Source organism: Heptranchias perlo, chromosome 2 (genome assembly GCF_035084215.1).
Source record: "Heptranchias perlo isolate sHepPer1 chromosome 2, sHepPer1.hap1, whole genome shotgun sequence".
Classification (NCBI taxonomy): domain Eukaryota; kingdom Metazoa; phylum Chordata; class Chondrichthyes; order Hexanchiformes; family Hexanchidae; genus Heptranchias; species Heptranchias perlo.
Window position 1 is genome coordinate 159,252,504 of NC_090326.1, and position 19,461 is coordinate 159,271,964.

General features: G+C 46.3%; 1 protein-coding gene across 3 annotated transcripts in view; it reads right to left on the reverse strand.

The window, feature by feature from the left end:
• The window catches only part of zbtb47b (zinc finger and BTB domain containing 47b), a 261,214-nt gene that overhangs the window by 159,353 nt on the left and 82,400 nt on the right, over positions 1-19,461 (reverse strand). The window contains exon 1 of one of the 3 annotated variants that reach the window (XM_067968185.1): positions 433-530. The exons of the other annotated variants lie outside the window; for them this stretch is intronic. Coding sequence (XP_067824286.1) covers positions 433-438 — 6 coding nt within the window. The 5' untranslated portion in view covers positions 439-530. Of the gene's footprint in view, positions 1-432; positions 531-19,461 lie in introns of those variants that run through there. 3 annotated transcript variants of the gene reach the window in all.

Genomic DNA, 19,461 nt, shown 5'->3' on the forward strand with positions numbered 1-19,461 from the left:
TCTGGAGAGAAAAGAAAAAAAGTCCACATTCTCTACACCAAATCTTCCGCAACAAGTCTGCGCTCCAAGTGCAGTAAACGAGGATCTGCTGACACCGACTTTCGCTGCCTCCCCGGGACAGAGACACCACATCCCCGGGATTAGGCCCAGCCCGACTCGGGCCTCCCTTCCCAGCCGCAGCCGGAAGGAATAAATAGACGGCGCCTCGATTGCCAAAGCCGTCAGCGCCGCTGAGCCGAGCCCGGAGGCTCTCGATCCTCTCGCAGCGGCCTACAAGCTCCCCGGTGTGTTAGACCGTAGCGACGGTTGGTGGAAGGCGTAGGGCCCCCGGGGAGGGGAAAGGGTTAATGTAACGCGCAGCGAAGGCCCCGGGGTGTTTATTTTTCTTCTCTTTTCCCCCACCCACCCACCCACTTCCCCGTTTTCTCTTACCCACATAACTCGGCTCCTGGCGACCGGAGCGGCGCCTCGGATCGGCTCGGCTCACCCAGCCCGTTCGGACCGGCAGAGCCCCGCTTAACCATTAGCTGTCCCGAGACCTGTCAATCACAGTCCGAGGGGGCGGGGACAAAAGGGGGCAAAAGTCACCAGGAGGGGGTGTGATAATGATAGGGAGACCCCCCCCCCCCCAGCTAATACCACCAGGAGGGGGTGTGATAATTATAGGGAGACCCCCCCCCCAGCTAATACCACCAGGAGGGGGTGTGATAATTATAGGGAGACCCCCCCCCAGCTAATACCACCAGGAGGGGGTGTGATAATTATAGGGAGACCCCCCCCCAGCTAATACCACCAGGAGGGGGTGTGATAATTATAGGGAGACCCCCCCCCCAGCTAATACCACCAGGAGGGGGTGTGATAATTATAGGGAGACCCCCCCCCCAATTAATACCACCAGGAGGGGGTGTGACAATTATAGGGAGATCCCCCCCCCCAGCTAATACCACCAGGAGGGGGTGTGACAATTATAGGGAGACCCCCCCTCTAATACCACCAGGAGGGGGTGTGATAATGAAAGGGAGACCCCCCCAACTAATACCACCAGAAGGGGGAGAGACAATTATAAGGAGACCCCCCCCACTAATACCACCAGGAGGGGGTGTGATAATGATAGGGAGACCCCCCCACTAATACCACCAGGAGGGGGTGTGATAATGAAAGGGAGACCCCCCCCCCACTAATACCACCAGGAGGGGGTGTGACAATTATAGGGAGACCCCCCCAGCTAATACCACCAGGAGGGGGTGTGACAATTATAGGGAGACACCCCCAGCTAATACCTCCAGGAGGGGGGTGTGACAATTATAGGGAGGACCCCCCCCCACCTAATACCACCAGGAGGGGGTGTGACAATGATATGGAGAGCCCCCCCCCCACTACCACCACCAGGAGGGGGTGTGACAATTACAGATGGAGAGATTCCCCCATACGAATACCTGGAAGGGGTGTGGTATTTAGAGACAGACAGACAGCCCGCCCCCTCCCCGCAACTAATACCACCAGGAGGTGTGGCAAATATAGGGAGATTTCTCTCTCTTTCCCTCTCCTCTCCCCTCCCCTCCCCTCCCCTCCCCTCCCCCCCTCCCCCCACCACCACCAATACAACCAGGAGGGTGTGTGGCAATTAGAGATAGCAAGACCTCTACCAATACCACCAGGAGGGTGTATGGCAATTAGCAAGAAGGAGACTCCTCCATACCATCGAGGTGCTGCAATTGGAGATAGGAAGGGCCTCACAAGCCATTAGGAGGGATGCAGTAATTTGAGACAGAGACCGCCCCATACCATCAGGAAAGGTTGTGGCAATTACAGATAGGGAGGTGTGCCCGGTACCACCAAGAAAGGTCTAGAAAGAACAAACTTACATTGATATAGTGTCTTATCATTTCCTCAAGACAATGCAAAGTGCTTCACAACCAATGAGTTACAAGCAAATGTACTGTAATGAGAGATAAAGTTTCTGTGCATGAATTAGAGGTGGGGAAAGCTCCCTCGTTCTCATACTACCAGGACAAGTTATGCCAACTGGAAATCCCAAGACCCCTATCTTTCAAAACAACTGGGAGGGGAAGGGAAGGAATTAAAGTGCAGGACATAATAGGAGAGGGGAGGGGGCAGAAGAGCTGGAGGAAAAGGGGCAAGATATTCCCCAGTATCTCTGTGCTGACTTAACAAATCTCAGCTGCGAATAGCAGTAGGGGTGCTATGATTGGATTCAGCACCTCTAGGTTAGCGAAAGGAAAATTGGATAGGATTTCTATCTTTGTTCCTATCCAGTGACGCCAGCTAGAAAGTGCACTTATGGGCAGGATCGGGTTCAGGTCTAATACTTGGTTGAATCACCTGCCAAACTGTATGTGAAAGTTCCTGCAGGAAGAATCATAGAAACAGACGACCACCACTCGGCCCACAATGTCGCTGCCGGTGCAAGATCTTCAATTAGAGCTTAAGATACTTCCCTGTCCTTTCCCCATGGGGAAAGAAAGAATATCAACTTGGGAAAGATATTGAAGGACAAGCTGTACCAAGGAATTAATGGCTTCTGAAGAGGAGGAGGGGATGAAGAGAAAATTAGTCTAAAAAAAATAACCACTAGTGGGAGGGGTGCTGCAATTAGAGATCAGGATGTCCCACTAAACCTATCTCGGACAAAGATACGCACATACTTCAATAAAGTGAACATTTATACACATGTATAACACCATTTGTATATATTGGCCCTTTTACCCAGAATGGGGCTTCTTCCAGAAGTTGTATAAATAAAGCCACACTACACTGTTTATTATCTTCTAGTGCAGCCAAAAGCACTGCCCAGCCCATTGAAACTATGTACAATCTTTTCTGCTACAGTCCCTTCCCCTCCACCCAAACTGATGGAGACCCTCCCTATCCATACCCCCCCAGGCACTGACCTTTTACAGGTTATTATACAATAGCTGGAGCAAGCCTTTGACTTATGAATAGCATTCTCTCAGTCAGAAGGTCCAGGGTTCAAACACTGCTCCAGACAATCTTGGCTAGTGGAGACTGGAGTTCCGGCTCTAAAATTCTGAATTGACATCCAGTGGGATACCAGCATCCAGTGGGTGTGGGTGGCCTCCTCCCCTCATCGTATGGGTTGTGGGAGCCCATAAAACCCTCCCGCCGTACAGGGCAAACCACCCTATCGGCTAGTATAATGATGGTAACAGCCAAGGAAGCAACGTTCACGTCTCAGACTGCTAATCAGCCGATGAATCTTTCCACTACTTCACGCTATTCTCCCAATAGGATGGGCTGAGGTAGGGGAAGAGACAGGTGATTTTATAGAAAAGGAAGCAGGCAATCTTTGTAATAGAGAGGATATTGGGTCAGAAATTCAGCATGAGTTGAACAGGGCGGGGGGATAAAGAGGCTGGGAACGTTCTGGTTCAGCCTGAGACAGTGACCAGGGTAGGAGATGGAGATGGAGTTGGTTGTCACTTGGCTTACAGGACGCACTGGAACCACTAGGTGTCCAGCCTTTTTTTTGGTTTATGCGGCCAAACTGTGGAAAACGCGAAGCCTTTGGGAGGCCGTATACATACAGTGTAAATTCGTGTTCCCATTAATTTGTACCAATCTCATTCGACCCGAGCAGACCTTGGGTGTTCGGAGTGAGGCGTTATCTACCAGTGAGGCAACAGCACAAAGAAGCAGCCCTTTATAAACTTCCAGAGAATTCAAAGCAATGGCAAGGTGAATGAGAAGAGAGGGTCGGGAGCCATAGTATGGACACCCCAGAACTAAACAAGTAACCACTTAAGTCAATACATTTTTGAATTGTACTCATAGAATCATAGAAGTTACAACATGGAAACAGGCCCTTCGGCCCAACATGTCTATGTCGCCCAATTTATACCACTAAGCTAGTCCCAATTGCCTGCACTTGGCCCATATCCCTCTATACCCATCTTACCCATGTAACTGTCCAAATGCTTTTTAAAAGACAAAATTGTACCCGCCTCTACTACTGCCTCTGGCAGCTCGTTCCAGACACTCACCACCCTTTGAGTGAAAAAATTGCCCCTCTGGACCCTTTTGTATCTCTCCCCTCTCACCTTAAATCTATGCCCCCTCGTTATAGACTCCCCTACCTTTGGGATAAGATTTTGACTATCTACCTTATCTATGCCCCTCATTATTTTATAGACTTCTATAAGATCACCCCTTAACCTCCTACTCTCCAGGGAAAAAAGTCCCAGTCTGTCTAACCTCTCCCTATAAGAGGGAGTTCTTCACTGTTGGAGTAGAGATGGTGCGTGGGTGAAACATTAATACTCTGTGCTGAAATACAACTGACAACACGCATTACACAGAAGAGGACGTGATGTCAAGGCCGAGATAGATAGATTTTTGGACCCATGGGGAATTAAGGTATAAGGGGATCGGGCAAGAAAGTGAAGTTGAGGTCGAGGATCAGCCATGATCTTAAATGAATGGTGGAGCAGGCTCAAGGGAGCGTATGGCCTGCTCCTGCTCCTGCTCCTATTTGTAATGTTCTTATGTCCAGGGATGCCTGGAGTTAATGGGACAGCTGCTGTTCATTGTCATACAGGTTATTACACTGGCAGTTTGGGTTCTGATAAAAGGTCATCGACCTGAAACGTTAACTCTGTTTCTCGCTCCACAGATGCTGCCCGGCTTGCTGAGTATTTTCCAGCACTTTCTATTTTTCATAGAATCATAGAAAGGTTACAGCACGGAAGGAGGCCATTCGGCCCAGAATCCGTGCCGGCTCTATGCAAAAGCAATCCAGCTCATCCCATTCCCCCGACCTTTCCTCGTAGCCCTGCAAATATTTTCCGTTCAAGTACTTATCCAGTTCCCTTTAGAAGAGCATGATTGAATCTGCCTCCACCACCCCCTCAGGCAGTGCATTCCGGATCCTAACCACTCGCTATGTAAAGAAGTTTTTCCTTATGTCACCTTTGGTTCTTTTGCCAATCACCTTAAATCTATGCCCTCTGGTTCTTGATCCTTCCGCCAATGGGAACAATTTCTCTCTATCTACTCTGTCTAGACCCTTCATGGTTTTGAATACCTCGATCAAATCTCCTCACAACAGTCTCTGTTCCAAGGAGAACAACCCCAGCTTCTCCAGTCTATCCACATAACTAAAGTCCCTCATCCCTGGAATCATTCTAGTAAATCTCTTCTGCAACCTCTCTGAGGCCTTCACATCTTTCCTGAAGTGCGGTGCCCAGAACTGGACACAAAACTCCAGTTGTGGCCGAACCAGTGTTTTATGAAAGGTTCATCATGACTTACTTGCTTTTGTATTCTATGCCTCTATTTATAAAGCCCAGGATCCCATATGCTTTTTTTAACCTGCCCTGCCACCTTCAACAACTTATACGCCCAGATCTCTCTGTTCCTGTACCCTTTTTAGAGTTGTGCCCTCTGGTTTATATTGCCTCTCCTCGTTCTTCCTACCGAAATGTATCACTTTGCATTTTTCTGCAATAAATTTCACCTGTCACGTGTCTGCCCATGCCACCAGCCTGTCTATATCCTCTTGAAATCTATCACTATCCTCCTCATTGTTCACTACCCTTCCAAGTTTTGTGTCATCTGCAAATTTTGAAATTATGGCCTGTACACCCAAGTCCAAGTCATTAATATATATCAAGAAAAGCATTGGTCCCAGCACTGACCCCTGGGGAACACCACTGTACACCTCCCTCCAGTCCAAAAACAACCATTCACCACTACTCTGTTTCCTGTCCCTTAGCTAATTCTGTATCCAAGTTGCTACTGCCCCCTTTCTTCCATGAGCCACAATCTTGATAAGCCTACCGTGCGGCACTTTATCAAACGCCTTTTGAAGGTCCATATACACATCAACTGCATTGCCCTCATCTACCCCATGTTACCTCAAAAAACTCTATCAGGTTAGTTCAACATTACTTGCCTTCAACAAATCTGAGCTTGCCTTCACTAGTCAATCCACACTCATCCAAGTGACTGTTAATTCTGTCCCTGATTATCGTTCCTAAAAGTTTCCCCACTGAGGTTAAACTGACTAGCCTATAGTTGCTGGGCTTATCCTTACACCCTTTTTTGAATAAGGGTGTAACATTTGCAATTCTCCAGTCCTCTGGCACCATCCCCGTATCTAAGGATGTTTGGAAGATTATGGCTAGAGCCTCCGCAATTTCCACCCTTACTTCCCTCAGCAGCCTAGGATTCATTCCATCTGGACCAGGTGACTTATCTACTTTAAGTATAGCTAGCCTTTCTAGTACCTCTTCTTTATCTATTTTTAGCCCATCCAGTATCTCAACTATATCTTCCTTTACTGAGACTCTGGCAGCATCTTCTTCCTTGGTAAAGACAAATGCAAAGTGCTCATTTAGTACCTCAGCCACCCTCTCTGCCTCCATGAGTAGATCTCCTTTATGGTCCCTAATCGGCCCCACCCCCTCCTCTTACTACCGGTTTACTGTTTACATGCCTGTATAAGACTTTTGGATTCCCTTTTATGTTGGCTGTCAATCTATTCTCACACTCTCTCTTTGCCCCTCTTATTTCCTTTTTCACTTCCCCTCTGAACTTCCTATATTCTACCTGGTTCTCACTTGTGTTATTAACCTGACATCTTTCATATGCCCCTTTTTATTTCAGATTTCCAGCATCTGCAGTAATTTCCTTTTTATGAAATTGAAAAGGGCTGGTTTAAAAAAAAACTATTTTACATCACAATTCCTTGGAAATAATTTCTTCTAAAACTGATTTTGAACTGTCTTTATCTTGTGCTGAGTCAGTGACCAAGAACCCGGCAATGTTAAACTTAAGCCCGCTTTCAATCCAAATCCTTATAACTCACCAGTGCAAGTACTAAGTAGATTCGCAAGAACAATGAAAATCAATTTACTCCTGATTCAAATTGCATCGTATCAATCCAGATTTGACAATCCTTCACGAAGTTGTAGTTCTTCAGGGCTTACCAATTAATTGTGTAATTGTCCTACAAACAGTAACTGCACCTTGAAGCAACATGCTGTAGGTGAAGCATTTTGGGACATTTCTGAGAAATACATGGTGCTACATAAATTCAAATTCTCTCTCCAATTCACAGTATGAATAGGGTTGCCATCTCTGGTTGGACATATTCCTGGAGATGTCATCATATGACCTCCAGCCATCTTGCCCCCACCCCACTCCTGCCAATGGTCGCCCAACATGTCCACACTCCCAGTGCACAGCCTTCCTACGCCAATTGGAAAGCGAATAAACTCATTATCCGATTGGATGATTCTTTACTGTCAGTCAAACAACCTTTTCTCCCCCTTCTCCAATATTTTTTATAACTAATGAACAAAAGTATTCAAAGAAAAGAATTTTAAAAACACAATTTTTTACTGCCCCTACGATTTTTCTCCCGGAGTTGCTCACAGCAGTGTCCTGGAGATTCATCTTCAATTCCTGGAAACTCCAGGGCAATCCTTTGGGATATGAAGCGTTTTGGGACATTGCAAAGAGATACGACGAGGCTCTATGTAAATGCTAGTGTGTGGAAGCCAGCAAAAGTCCATCTTTACTTTTTAAAAAAACCTTTGCAGTGAAAAGCCAAATGGAATTTAAATGTAAGGACCCCAAATTACACGGGGGGTGGGGGGGTGGGCGCAGGGGCTGAAATTTGGGCCAAAACCTGGACATGCTGGGGGGCTCCATGGAGACAGGGGAGGAGGCATACGGGTCTCCTACCTGCCCAACCCTCCTCCATATCGTGGGGACGTGTCTGGGGGCGTTCCTAGGCTCCTTCACTAACATCTCAGTTAGACCCAATGGACCTCTCGCCAGCTGAGAACTGGTACAATTTGTATTGGCTGCTGGACCAAGATAAATCGATCCTGGAGAGGAACAATTGCCTTTGATTAGACTCACAGAAATTTATGGCACAGAAGGCGGCCATTTGGCCCGTCGTGTCTGTGCTGGCCAAAAAAGAGCTAACCAGCCTAATTCCGCTTTACAGCACTTGGTCTGTAGCCTTGTAGGTTACGGCACTTCAAGTGCATATCCAAGTACTTCTTAAATGTGATGAGGGTTTCTGCCTCTACCATCCTTCCGGCAGTGAGTTCCAGACCCCCACCAACCTCTGGCTGAAAAAAATATATCCTCAAATCCTTCTACCAATTACTTTAAATCTATGCCCCCTGGTCTCTGCTAAGGGAACTAGGTCCTTACCTAGGCCCCTCGATTTTTTTTAGTACACCTCAATTAAATCTCCCCTCAGCCTCGTCTGTTCCAAAGAAAACAACCCCAGCCTATCCCATCTTTCCTCATTGTTAAAATTCTCCAGTCCTGGCAACATTCTCGTAAGTCTCCTCTGTACCCTCTCTAGTGCAATCACGTCTTTCCTGTAATGTCGTGACCAGAACTGTACGCAGTACTCTAGCTGTGGCCTAACTAGTGTTTTATATAGTTCTAGTATAATCTCCCTGCTCTTATATTCTGTGCCTCAGCTAATAAAGGAAAGTATCCCGTTTGCCTTCTTAACCACCTTATCTACCTGTCCTGCTATCTTCTGGGATCTGTGGACGTGCACTCCAAGGTCCCGCTGTTCCTCGACACTTCTCAGTATCCTTCCATTTATTATGTATTCCCTTGCCTTGTTTGCCCTCCCCAAATGCATCACTTCACACTTCTCCAGACTGAATTAAAGTTGCTGCTTTTCTAGCCACCTGACCAGTCCAATGATATCTTCCTGCAGTCTACAGCTTTCTTCCTCACTATCAACCACACGGACAGCTTTTGTATTATCTGCCATCTTCTTAATCATGCCCCTTGCATTTAAATCTAAATCATTTACATATACTACAAAAAGCAACAGACCTAGTGCTGAGCCCTGCAGAACCCCACTGGAAACAGCCAGTCACAAAAACACAAAAAAATTATTGTAGTATGTGGCTCCCAAATAAAGGTGCATCATAAATGCACGTGCTCAATCTTCTTTACCATTATAGAATCATAGAATGGTTACAGCACGGAAGGAGGCCATTTGGCCCAGAGTCCGTGCCGGCTCTCTGCAAGAGCAATCCAGCTAGTTCCACTACCCCGACCTTTCCCCGTAGCCCTGCAAATCTTTTCCCTTCGAGGACTTATCCAATTCCCTTTTGGAAGCCACAATTGAATCTGCCTCCATCACCCCCTCGGGCAGTGCATTCCAGATCACAACCACTCGATACGTAAAAAAGTGTTTTCCCATGTCATAGAGTCAGAGAGTTATACAGCACGGATAGAGGCCCTTCGGCCCATCGTGTCCGCGCCGGCCATCAGCCCTGTCTACTCTAATCCCATATTCCAGCATTTGGTCCGTAGCCTTGTATGCTATGGCATTTCAAGTGCTCATCCAAATGCTTCTTGAATGTTGTGAGGGTTCCTGCCTCCACAACCCTTTCAGACAGTGAGTTCCAGACTCCAACCACCCTCTGGGTGAAAAAGTTCTTTCTCAAATCCCCTCTAAACCTCCCGCCTTTTACCTTGAATCTATGTCCCCTTGTTATAGAACCCTCAACGAAGGGAAAAAGCTCCTTAGTATCCATCCTATCTGTGCCCCTCATAATTTTGTACACCTCAATCATGTCCCCCCTCAGCCTCCTCTGCTCCAAGGAAAACAAACCCAATCTTCCCAGTCTCTCTTCATAGCTGAAGCGCTCCAGCCCTGGTAACATCCTGGTGAATCTCCTCTGCACCCTCTCCAAAGTGATCACATCCTTCCTGTAGTGTGGCGACCAGAACTGCACACAGTACTCCAGCTGTGGCCTAACCAGTGTTTTATACAGCTCCATCATAACCTCCTTGCTCTTATATTCTATGCCTCGGCTAATAAAGGCAAGTATCCCATATGCCTTCTTTACCACCTTATCTACCTGTTCCGCCGCCTTCAGGGATCTGTGAACTTGCACACCAAGATCCCTCTGACCCTCTGTCTTGCCTAGGGTCCTCCCATTCATTGTGTATTCCCTTGCCTTGTTAGTCCCTCCAAAGTGCATCACCTCGCACTTTTCCGGGTTAAATTCCATTTGCCACTGTTCCGCCCATCTGACCAACCCATCTATATCGTCCTGCAGACTGAGGCTATCCTCCTCGCTATTTACCACCCTACCAATTTTTGTATCATCAGCGAACTTACTGATCATACCTTTTACATTCATATCCAAGTCATTAATGTAGACCACAAACAGCAAGGGACCCAGCACCGATCCCTGTGGTACCCCACTGGCCACAGGCTTCCAGTCACAAAAACAACCTTCGACCATCACCCTCTGCCTTCTGCCACTAAGCCAGTTTTGTATCCAAAGTGCCAAGGCACCCTGGATTCCATGGGCTCGTACCTTCTTGACCAGTCTCCTGTGGGGGACTTTATCGAAGGCCTTGCTGAAATCCATGTATACCACATCCACTGCGTTACCCTCATCCACACGCCTAGTCACCCCCTCAAAAAATTCAATCAAATTAGTCAGACATGATCTTCCCTTGACAAAGCCATGTTGACTATCCCTGATTAATCCTTGCTTCTCCAAGTGGAGACTAATTTTGTCCTTCAAAATTTTTTCCAATAATTTTCCTACCACTGATGTTAGGCTCACTGGCCTGTAGTTCCCCGGTTTTTCCCTACTCCCCTTCTTGAATAATGGTATTACATTAGCGGTTCTCCAGTCCTCTGGCACATCCCCTGTGGCCAGAGAGGTTCTGAATATATGTGTCAGAGCCCCCGCAATCTCCTCCTTTGCCTCACACAGTAGCCTGGGATACATTTTGTCCGGGCCTGGGGATTTATCCATTTTTAGGTCTGCTAAAACCGCCAATACCTCCTCCCGCTCGATGTTAATATGTTCGAGTATATCACAGTCCCCCTGCCGTATTTCTATGTCTACATCGTCCTTCTCCATAGTGAAAACAGATGCAAAAAATTCATTTAGAACCGCTCCTACATCTGCCGGCTCCACACACAGATTGCCATTTTTGTCCCTAATGGGCCCTATTTTTTCCCTAGCCATCCTCTTACCCTTAATATACTTATAAAACATCTTAGGATTTTCCTTTATTTTGCTCGCCAGTGTTATTTCATGGCCCCTCCTTGATCTCCTAATGTCGCCTTTGGTTCTTTTGACAATCACCTTAAACCTATGTCCTCTGGTTTTTGACTCCTCCGCCAAAGGGAACAGTTTCTCTCTATCTACTCTGTCCAGACCCTTCATGATTTTGAGTACCTCTATCAAATCTCCTCTCAATCTTCTCTGTTCCAAGGAGAACAGCCCCAGTTTCTCCAGTCTATCCACATAACTGAAGTCCCTCATCCCTGGAATCATTCTAGGAAATCTCTTCTGCACCCTCTCTAAGGCCTTGACATCCTTCCTAAAGTGCGGTGCCCAGAACAGGGCACAATACTCCAGTTGTGGCTGAACCAGTGTTTTATAAAGGTTCAACATAATCTCCTTGCTTTTGTACTCTATGCCTCCATTTATCGAGCCCAGGATCCTGTATGCTTTCTTAACCTGTCTGCCACCTTCAACGATTTGTGCACATATAACCCCAGATATCTCTGTTCCTGCACCCCTTATAGAATTGTACCCTTTAGTTTATATTGCCTCTCCTTGTTCTTCCTATCACTTCACTCTTTTCTGCATTGAATTTCTTGTCACGTATCCGCCCATTATACCAGCCCGTCAATATCTTCTTGAAGTCTATCACTATCCTCCTCACAGTTCACTACCCTTCCAAGTTTTGTGTCATCTGCAAATTTGTGCCCTGTACACCCAAGTCCAAGTCATTAATATATATCAAAAAAAGCAATGGTCCTAGTACTGACCCCTGGGGAACACCTCCCACCAGTCCAAAAAACAACTATTCACCACTACCCTCTGTTTCCTGTTAGCCAATTTCGTATCCATGGGCTTCAACTTTGATGACAAGCCTATTATGCAGCACTTTATCAAACGCCTTTTGAAAGTCCATACACACATCATCAACTGCATTGCCTGAGTTTTTTGATGAGGTAACAGAGAGGGTGAATCAAGTTAGTTAGACATGATTTATCTTTAACAAACCCATGCTGGCTTTCCTTAATTAATCCACACCAGTCCATGTGACTGTTAATTTTGTCCCAGATTATCGTTTCTAAAAGTTTCCCCACTACCAAGGTTAAATTGACTGGCCTGTAGTTGCTGGGTTTATCCTTACACCCCTTTTTGAACAAGGGAGTAACATTTGCAATTCTCCAGTCCTCTGGCACCACTCCCGTATCCAAGAAGGATTGGAAGATTATGGCCAGTACCTCCGCAATTTCCACCCTTACTTCCTTTTGCAACCTAGGATGTATCCCATCTGGACCAGGTGACTTACCTATTTTAAGTACAGCTTGCCTTTCTAGTACCTCCTCTATCAATTTTTAGCCCATCCAGTATCTCAACCACCTCTTCACTTACTATGAATTTGGCAGCATCTTCTTCCTTGGTAAAGACAGATGCAAAGTATTCATTTAGTACCTCAGCCATGCCCTCTGCCTCCATGCGTAGATCTCCTTTTTGGTACCAAATCGGTCCCACCTCTCCTGTTACTACCTGTTTACATGCCTAAAGATGACTTTTGGATTCCCTTCTATGTTAGTTGCCAGTCTATTCTCATACTCTCTCTTTTTCGCCTTCCCTCTGAACTTTCTATTATTATGTGGAATTAACTAGATAGACACTGATGAGGAAAGCCATTTGGCCCATCTTAGGTCATCGTGTCAGGAAGACTTCATAATTTCCCCATCACGGCATTCAATGGTTTCTTAAAGATTCTACGGTGTTTACCGCCACTTCTCTCAAGATGCTTTTATCCTACTCTAGTGGCACCAGTTTCCTCAAGGGCAGATCTAGCATAGCTGGCTGCTAGCGCTCACCAAGATCTGCGTACCGTGACTGCAATGTGAACTATCTACAAGAAAGCCCCTTTTAGCAATGTACTTTCTCCTCCTTTACTGCACAAACCTAATTCGGTATAATTGGCTTTTCAGTGAGCAAGCTGCTTTAGAAACCAAGATTTACTCATGTATTAGTTTTTTTTAAAAAAACTTTTCCATGAATCAAGGTAGCCTTTCATGCTGGGGGATGGAATATTTTCCATTTGGGGCAACAATTTGAGGAATCCCAGGTCAGCTACAAGGAGGTTAGATGCAGAATAAAATGCCCTCTAATCTGGCCAATGTACCCGAGGCCCAGTCCTAGAAGTCTGCTGGGAACGGGAAGCCCAACCCCTGTCGGGAAGGGGATGAGTAAAAGCAATTGGGACTAGTTGCTGGTGTAAAGGGTAAACACAGTCATGGACTGATTGGGCGGAATGGCCCGTATCCGTGTTGCAACCTCTCGCGTTTTCTACGTACCAGTTTGTTTTCATACCGGAGCCTCCGGCGGGTTCCCCCAGGTGATCAGCTTCCTGTCTACCTCATCAGACTTTACTTATCTATTGATTTACTCCATTGTTGTACACTAATAAAACAGGTTTTTATTTTGCAAACATAACACTTTTTTTTTTCTCCTTTGGGTAGTTGACACAGACGTTCGGAAGTGTCAAGTATTTGCAGGAAGTCCTAGTCTTGTTTGTTCTCAGGATGTGGGCAGTGCTGGCAAGGCCGGCATTTAGGTCTTTAAGATTATGAAAGGTAGATGTTTCCACTTGTTGGGGGGAGTCCAAAACGAGGGCCATGAATATAAGATAGTCACTAATAAATAAAATAAGGAATTCAGGAGAAATTTCTTTATCCAGAGAGTGTGGTAGGAATGTGGAATTTGCTACCACAAGGAGTAGTTGAGGCGAATAGCATTGATGCATTTAATGGGAAGCGAGACAAACACGAGGGAGAATGGAATAGAAGGATATGGTGATAGGATTAGATGAAGTAAGGTGGGAGGGAGGCGACTCGTGTGGAGCATAAACACCAGCATGGATCAATTGGGCTGAATGGTCCATTTCTGTGATGTAAATTCTATGTAATGATTTCTTACCAATCTCTAGCCCAACACACAAAAGAGCTCAAAAACCAGTGCCCCAGTTGTCAGCAGTTTGATATTTTTCTATTTCCCACACCGGCCATGCTTGGCCTCAAGAGTCACCCCCAATTTATTGCTGGCTAGCGCCAAACTAGAACAAAGTATTTCTATCAGCAGGGGGGGGGGCACGGGGGTGCAGGGGGAAATGAAGAACTGTTAGAACAGCACTTCTTCCACCAGTGAAAATTCTTTACTTTCAAGTTCTCTAATCCGGTCAGTCATTTACTCATTTGTGGTTTAAATTAACTTGACCAGCTTTCTCAATAGTTCAGTGACAAAGGCAAAGTGTAACCAAGCTAACATGCAGGAGATCAGAAGGGCCCAGTTACGATCCCCAGTCTATCCTGTCAGTTAATCTTAGAAAGAGGCAAGACAGAGGTATGAAAATTAAAGATTAGCCACTCCTGATCACTATCCAGTGACCCCTCCCCCACCTTGCTGGAAAGTGCCCGTGTGCAGATGGCAGAGGATAACAGAGTTGAGCTTGGCCATCATGCCACCCTCTCTTTCCCACCCCCGCCCCCCCACAACCCACCCCCATCCACAATCAAGTAACCTGTCGACACCCACTGTCTCGGCACACATTTGACCACCTGGGTGAGCTATCTGAGGATGCCTCCATATCACCACCCATCTTCGCTCCTGCCTCAGCCAATCTGCTGCTGAAACGGTCATCCATGCTGTTGTTCCCTCCAGACTCGACTATTCCAATGCTCTCTTGGCCAGCCTCCCATCTTCCACCTCCATACCTCTGTTTCCCGTATCCTAACTCACACCAAGTCCCGTTCGCCCATCACCCCTGTGCTCACTGACCTACATTGGTTCCCAGTCCGGAAACACCTTGATTTTAAAATTCTCATCCTTGTTTTCAAATCCCTCCATGGCCTCACCCCTCCCTATCTCCATAAGCTCCTCCAGCCCAACAACCGCAACCCCCCCGCCCCCCCAAGATTCTGGCATGTTGCGCATTCCCGACTTTCTTCACCCCCACCATTGGCGGCCGTGCCTTCAGCTGTCTGAGTCCCAAGCTTTGGAATTCATCCTTCCTCCGCCCCCACCCCCCCCCCCACCCGATCCCATCCCACCCCCAATTTTCAGCCCTACTACACTGAAGGCACTGACTCTCGCTGGGGTAAAGCGACACGTCATGGGAAAACCTTCAGTACCTCACTCAAGCGCCCATTCTTTGAGCACAAACCTAGTCGCTGAGCGGGGACATGCTATCTGACTGCCAAGGGCTTCACAGCTGAGTCCGATCTGTCCTCACCCAATGTCCACACGTGTGCAGCTTCCAGCAGGGGTCACTGGACAGTAACCCCGGCTGATTTTCGCACCCCCCCATCTTCCCTCCCTCGTCTAGTGATACTGAGGCCAATTGTAGCAGCCTCAACTGCTGTTGTGGCTGAAATCAGCTAACTCAGTACTGACCAGGGCTTGAAAGTAAAGGACCTTCTGGTCTCTTATGGCTCAGCACTACACTGACTGGGTCAGCATCTAGGCTGACTCTCCAGTGCAGTACTGAGGGAGTGCTGCACCGTCAGAGATGTCATCTTTCAGATGAGACGTTAAACCGAAGCCCTTTCAGGCGGATGTAAAAGACGTGGCACTATTTCGAAGAGGAGCAGGGGTTTTCTCCCCAATGTCCTGGCCAATATTTATCCCTCAACCAACATCACATCACTTTAAGAAAAAAATCTGGTCATTATCACATTGCTATTTGAGGAACCTTGCTGTGTGCAAATTGGCTGCCGTGTTTCCTACATTACAACAGTGACTACACTTCAAAACTACTTCATTGGCTGTGAAGTGTTTTGGGACATCCTGAGGTTGTGACAGGCGCTATATAAACACTTTCTTTCTTTACACATTAGGCCATTGGAGGAGCTCCATTGAAAACTTCAACATCCTCAGAACAAGTGAAAGAAATGTTTCCTTTTAAGGGAGTGCTTAGAGACATGCAAGAATAAATTGCATGACTAATATGTGTGCACTCTACCTTGAAGAATGCACTGCAATCCAGAAGGAATTGGCACAAAGCACCAGGTTTCAAAGCCTATCGTTTTGCTTTGAATTTATTGACCACCTACTGATGGTCCTGCTCCTGACTTTAGTCCTTCAGAAATTAACAGCTCATCGCTGAACGATCTGAAGGGAGATCAGGAACTGACATACAGGCGAAACAGAAGAGGGTTTTTTTTTAAATGCACATCCATCCATGGATTGCTTGCTTTCATTTACAAGGCCATGCAGCACTCCAATGTACTATTCAAGACCCCGTGTCATTACCAGTAAGAATAACCTGTAAATAGAAAATGCTGGAAATACACAGCAGGCCAGAATTTTTTGAAGAGGTGACTAAAGTAGTGGACAGGGGAATGTCAATGGATGTTATTTATATGGACTTCCAGAAGGCATTTGATAAGGTCCCACATAAGAGACTGCTAGCTAAGATAGAAGCCCATGGAATCGAGGGAAAAGTACAGACTTGGTTAGGAAGTTGGCTGAGCGAAAGGCGACAGAGAGTAGGGATAATGGGAAGGTACTCACATTGGCAGGATGTGACTAGTGGAGTCCTGCTGGGATCGGTCTTGGGGCCTCAATTATTCACAATATTTATTAACGACTTAGATGAAGGCATAGAAAGTCTCATATCTAAGTTTGCCGATGACACAAAGATTGGTGGCATTGTAAGCAGTGTAGATGAAAACATAAAATTACAAAGCGATATTGATAGATTAGGTGAATGGGAAAAACTGTGGCAAATGGAATTCAATGCAGACAAATGTGAGGTCATCCACTTTGGATCACCAGGGTACTTTCTAAATGGTAAAAAGTTAAAAACAGTGGATGTCCAAAGGGACTTAGGGGTTCAGGTACATAAATCATTGAAGTGTCATGAACAGGTGCAGAAAATAATCAATAAGGCTAATGGAATGCTGGCCTTTATGTCTAGAGGACGAGTGTACAAGGGGGCAGACGTTATGCTGCAGCCATACAAAACCCTGGTTAGACCGCACCTGGAGTACTGTGAGCAGTTCTGGGCACCGCACCTTCGGAAGGACATATTGGCCTTGGAGGGAGTGCAGCGTAGGTTTACTAGAATGATACCCAGACTTCAAGGGTTAAGTTACGAGGAGCGATGACACAAATTGGGGTTGTATTCTCTGGAGTTTCGAAGGTTAAGGGGTGATCTGATCGATGTTTATAAGATATTAAGGGGAACATATAGGGTAGATAGACAGAAACTATTTCCGCTGGTTGGGGATTTTAGGAGTAGGGGGCACAGTCTAAAAATCAGAGCCAGACCTTTCAGGAGCGAGATTAGAAAACATTTCTACACACAAAGGGTGGTAGAAGTTTGGAACTCTCTTCCGTAAACGGCAATTGATACTAGCTCAATTGCTAAATTTAAATCTGAGATAGATAGCTTTTTGGCAACCAAAGGTGTTAAGGGATATGGGCCAAAGGCAGGTATATGGAGCGAGATACAGATCAGCCATGATCTTATCAAATGGCGGAGCAGGCACGAGGGGCTGAATGGCCTACTCCTGTTCCTATGTTTCTCCGAAATGAGGGAAGACTTTTTGGGAGTGGTCGCTTCCTTAGGCGCATTACACAGTTTGACCGAGGATATACCCAAAAACCTAAGCCTGTCTTTTTTTTTCTTTTCAGATGCTCATGGGCCTGCTGTGTATTTCTTGCTTTTTTTGTTTTAATTTCAGACTTTCAGCATTTGCACTTTTATTCTTTAATCTCTCAGCACCGTTGCTCTGGGCTGGCATACACTGAGACCTATTCACGTTGATGCAATGAAGGCTCTCCCCCCCTCTCTGCTGACTGTAGGGATTTGAAATGAGATTAGGCCACTCCTGGGTGGCTATGGGCCCTGGGCTCAAGAAGTGGTCCAAATCATTGGGCACAAACTGGTTAGAACGAGAGGGGAGGGGAGGGGAGGTGGGAAAACATGTAGCAAAAATCTTTTAAAATATTTTAAGAATTACATAAAATGTACAGCACAGAAACAGGCCATTTGGCCCAACAGGACCATGCTGGTGTTTATGCTCCACATAAGCCTCCTCCCTCCCTACTTCATCTAACCTCATCAACATAACCTTCTTTTCCTTTCTCCCTCATGTGTTTATCTAGCTTCCCCTTCAATGCATCTATGCTATTCGCCTCAACTAGTTCATGTAGCAGCAAGTTCCAAATTCTCACCACTCTCTGGGTAAAGAAGTTTCTCGTGAATTCCTTATTGGATTGAAGAACATAAGATCATAAGAAATAGAAGCAGGAGTAGGCCATACGGCCCATCGAGCCTGCACCACCATTAAATTAGATCATAGCTGATCTTCAACCTCAACTCCACTTTCCTGCCCGATCCCCATGTCCCTTGATTCCCCTACAGTCTAAAATCTATCCATCTCAGCCTTGAATATGCTCAATGACTCAGCAGCCACAGCCCTCTGGGGTAGAGGATTCCAAAGGTTCACAACCCTCTGAGTGAAGAAATTCCTCATCTCAGTCTTAAATGGCTGACCCCTCATCCCAAGACTATGCCCTCTAGCTCTAGACTCTCCAGCCAGAGGAATCAACCTCTCAGCCTCAACCCTATCAAGCCCCCTTAGAATCCTATCTGTTTCAATGAGATCACCTCTCATTCTTCTAAACTCCAGAGAGTATAGACCCATTCTACTCAACCTCTCCTCATGGGAGAACACTTTCATCCCAGAAATCAATCTAGTGAACCTTCATTGCACTGCTTCTAGTGCAAGTATATCCGTCCTTAGAAAAGGAGACCAAAACTATACACAGTACTCCAGGTGAGGAATCACCAAGGCCCTGTACAATTGTAGTCAGACTTTTTTTTTTATTTGTTAGTGACGATCTTACATTTATGACCCCTAGTTTCGGTCTCCCCCATAAGTGAAAACATCTTCACTACATCTACCTTATCAAGACACTTCATAACGTATTTAAAATGTTACCACTAGCAGGGAAAGGCTTCCCCCAATGGGGCCACAAGGCGGCACGGTGCACAAAAAGGAAGGTGTCAAGCTGGTCCAGCAAGAAGTACTCTTCTGGGGGTGGGGTTTAGACTTATTATGAGAGGTAACCTCACACTGCAGCTGGCCGTGCTCCATCTGGACTGGGATCACTTGATACCGAAACCAGCAAGAGGATTGGTAACCAGAAGACACAGATTTAAGGTAATTGGCAACAGAAACAGAGGAGAGATGAGGGGAATTTTTTTTTTAAAAAACACAACGAGTTGTAACTATCTGGAATGCACTGCCTGAAAGGGTGGTGGAAGCAGATTCAATAGTAACTTTCAAAAGGGAATTGGATAAATACTTTGAAGGGGAAAAAATTTGCAGGGCTAAGGAAAGAGCGGGGGAGTGGGACT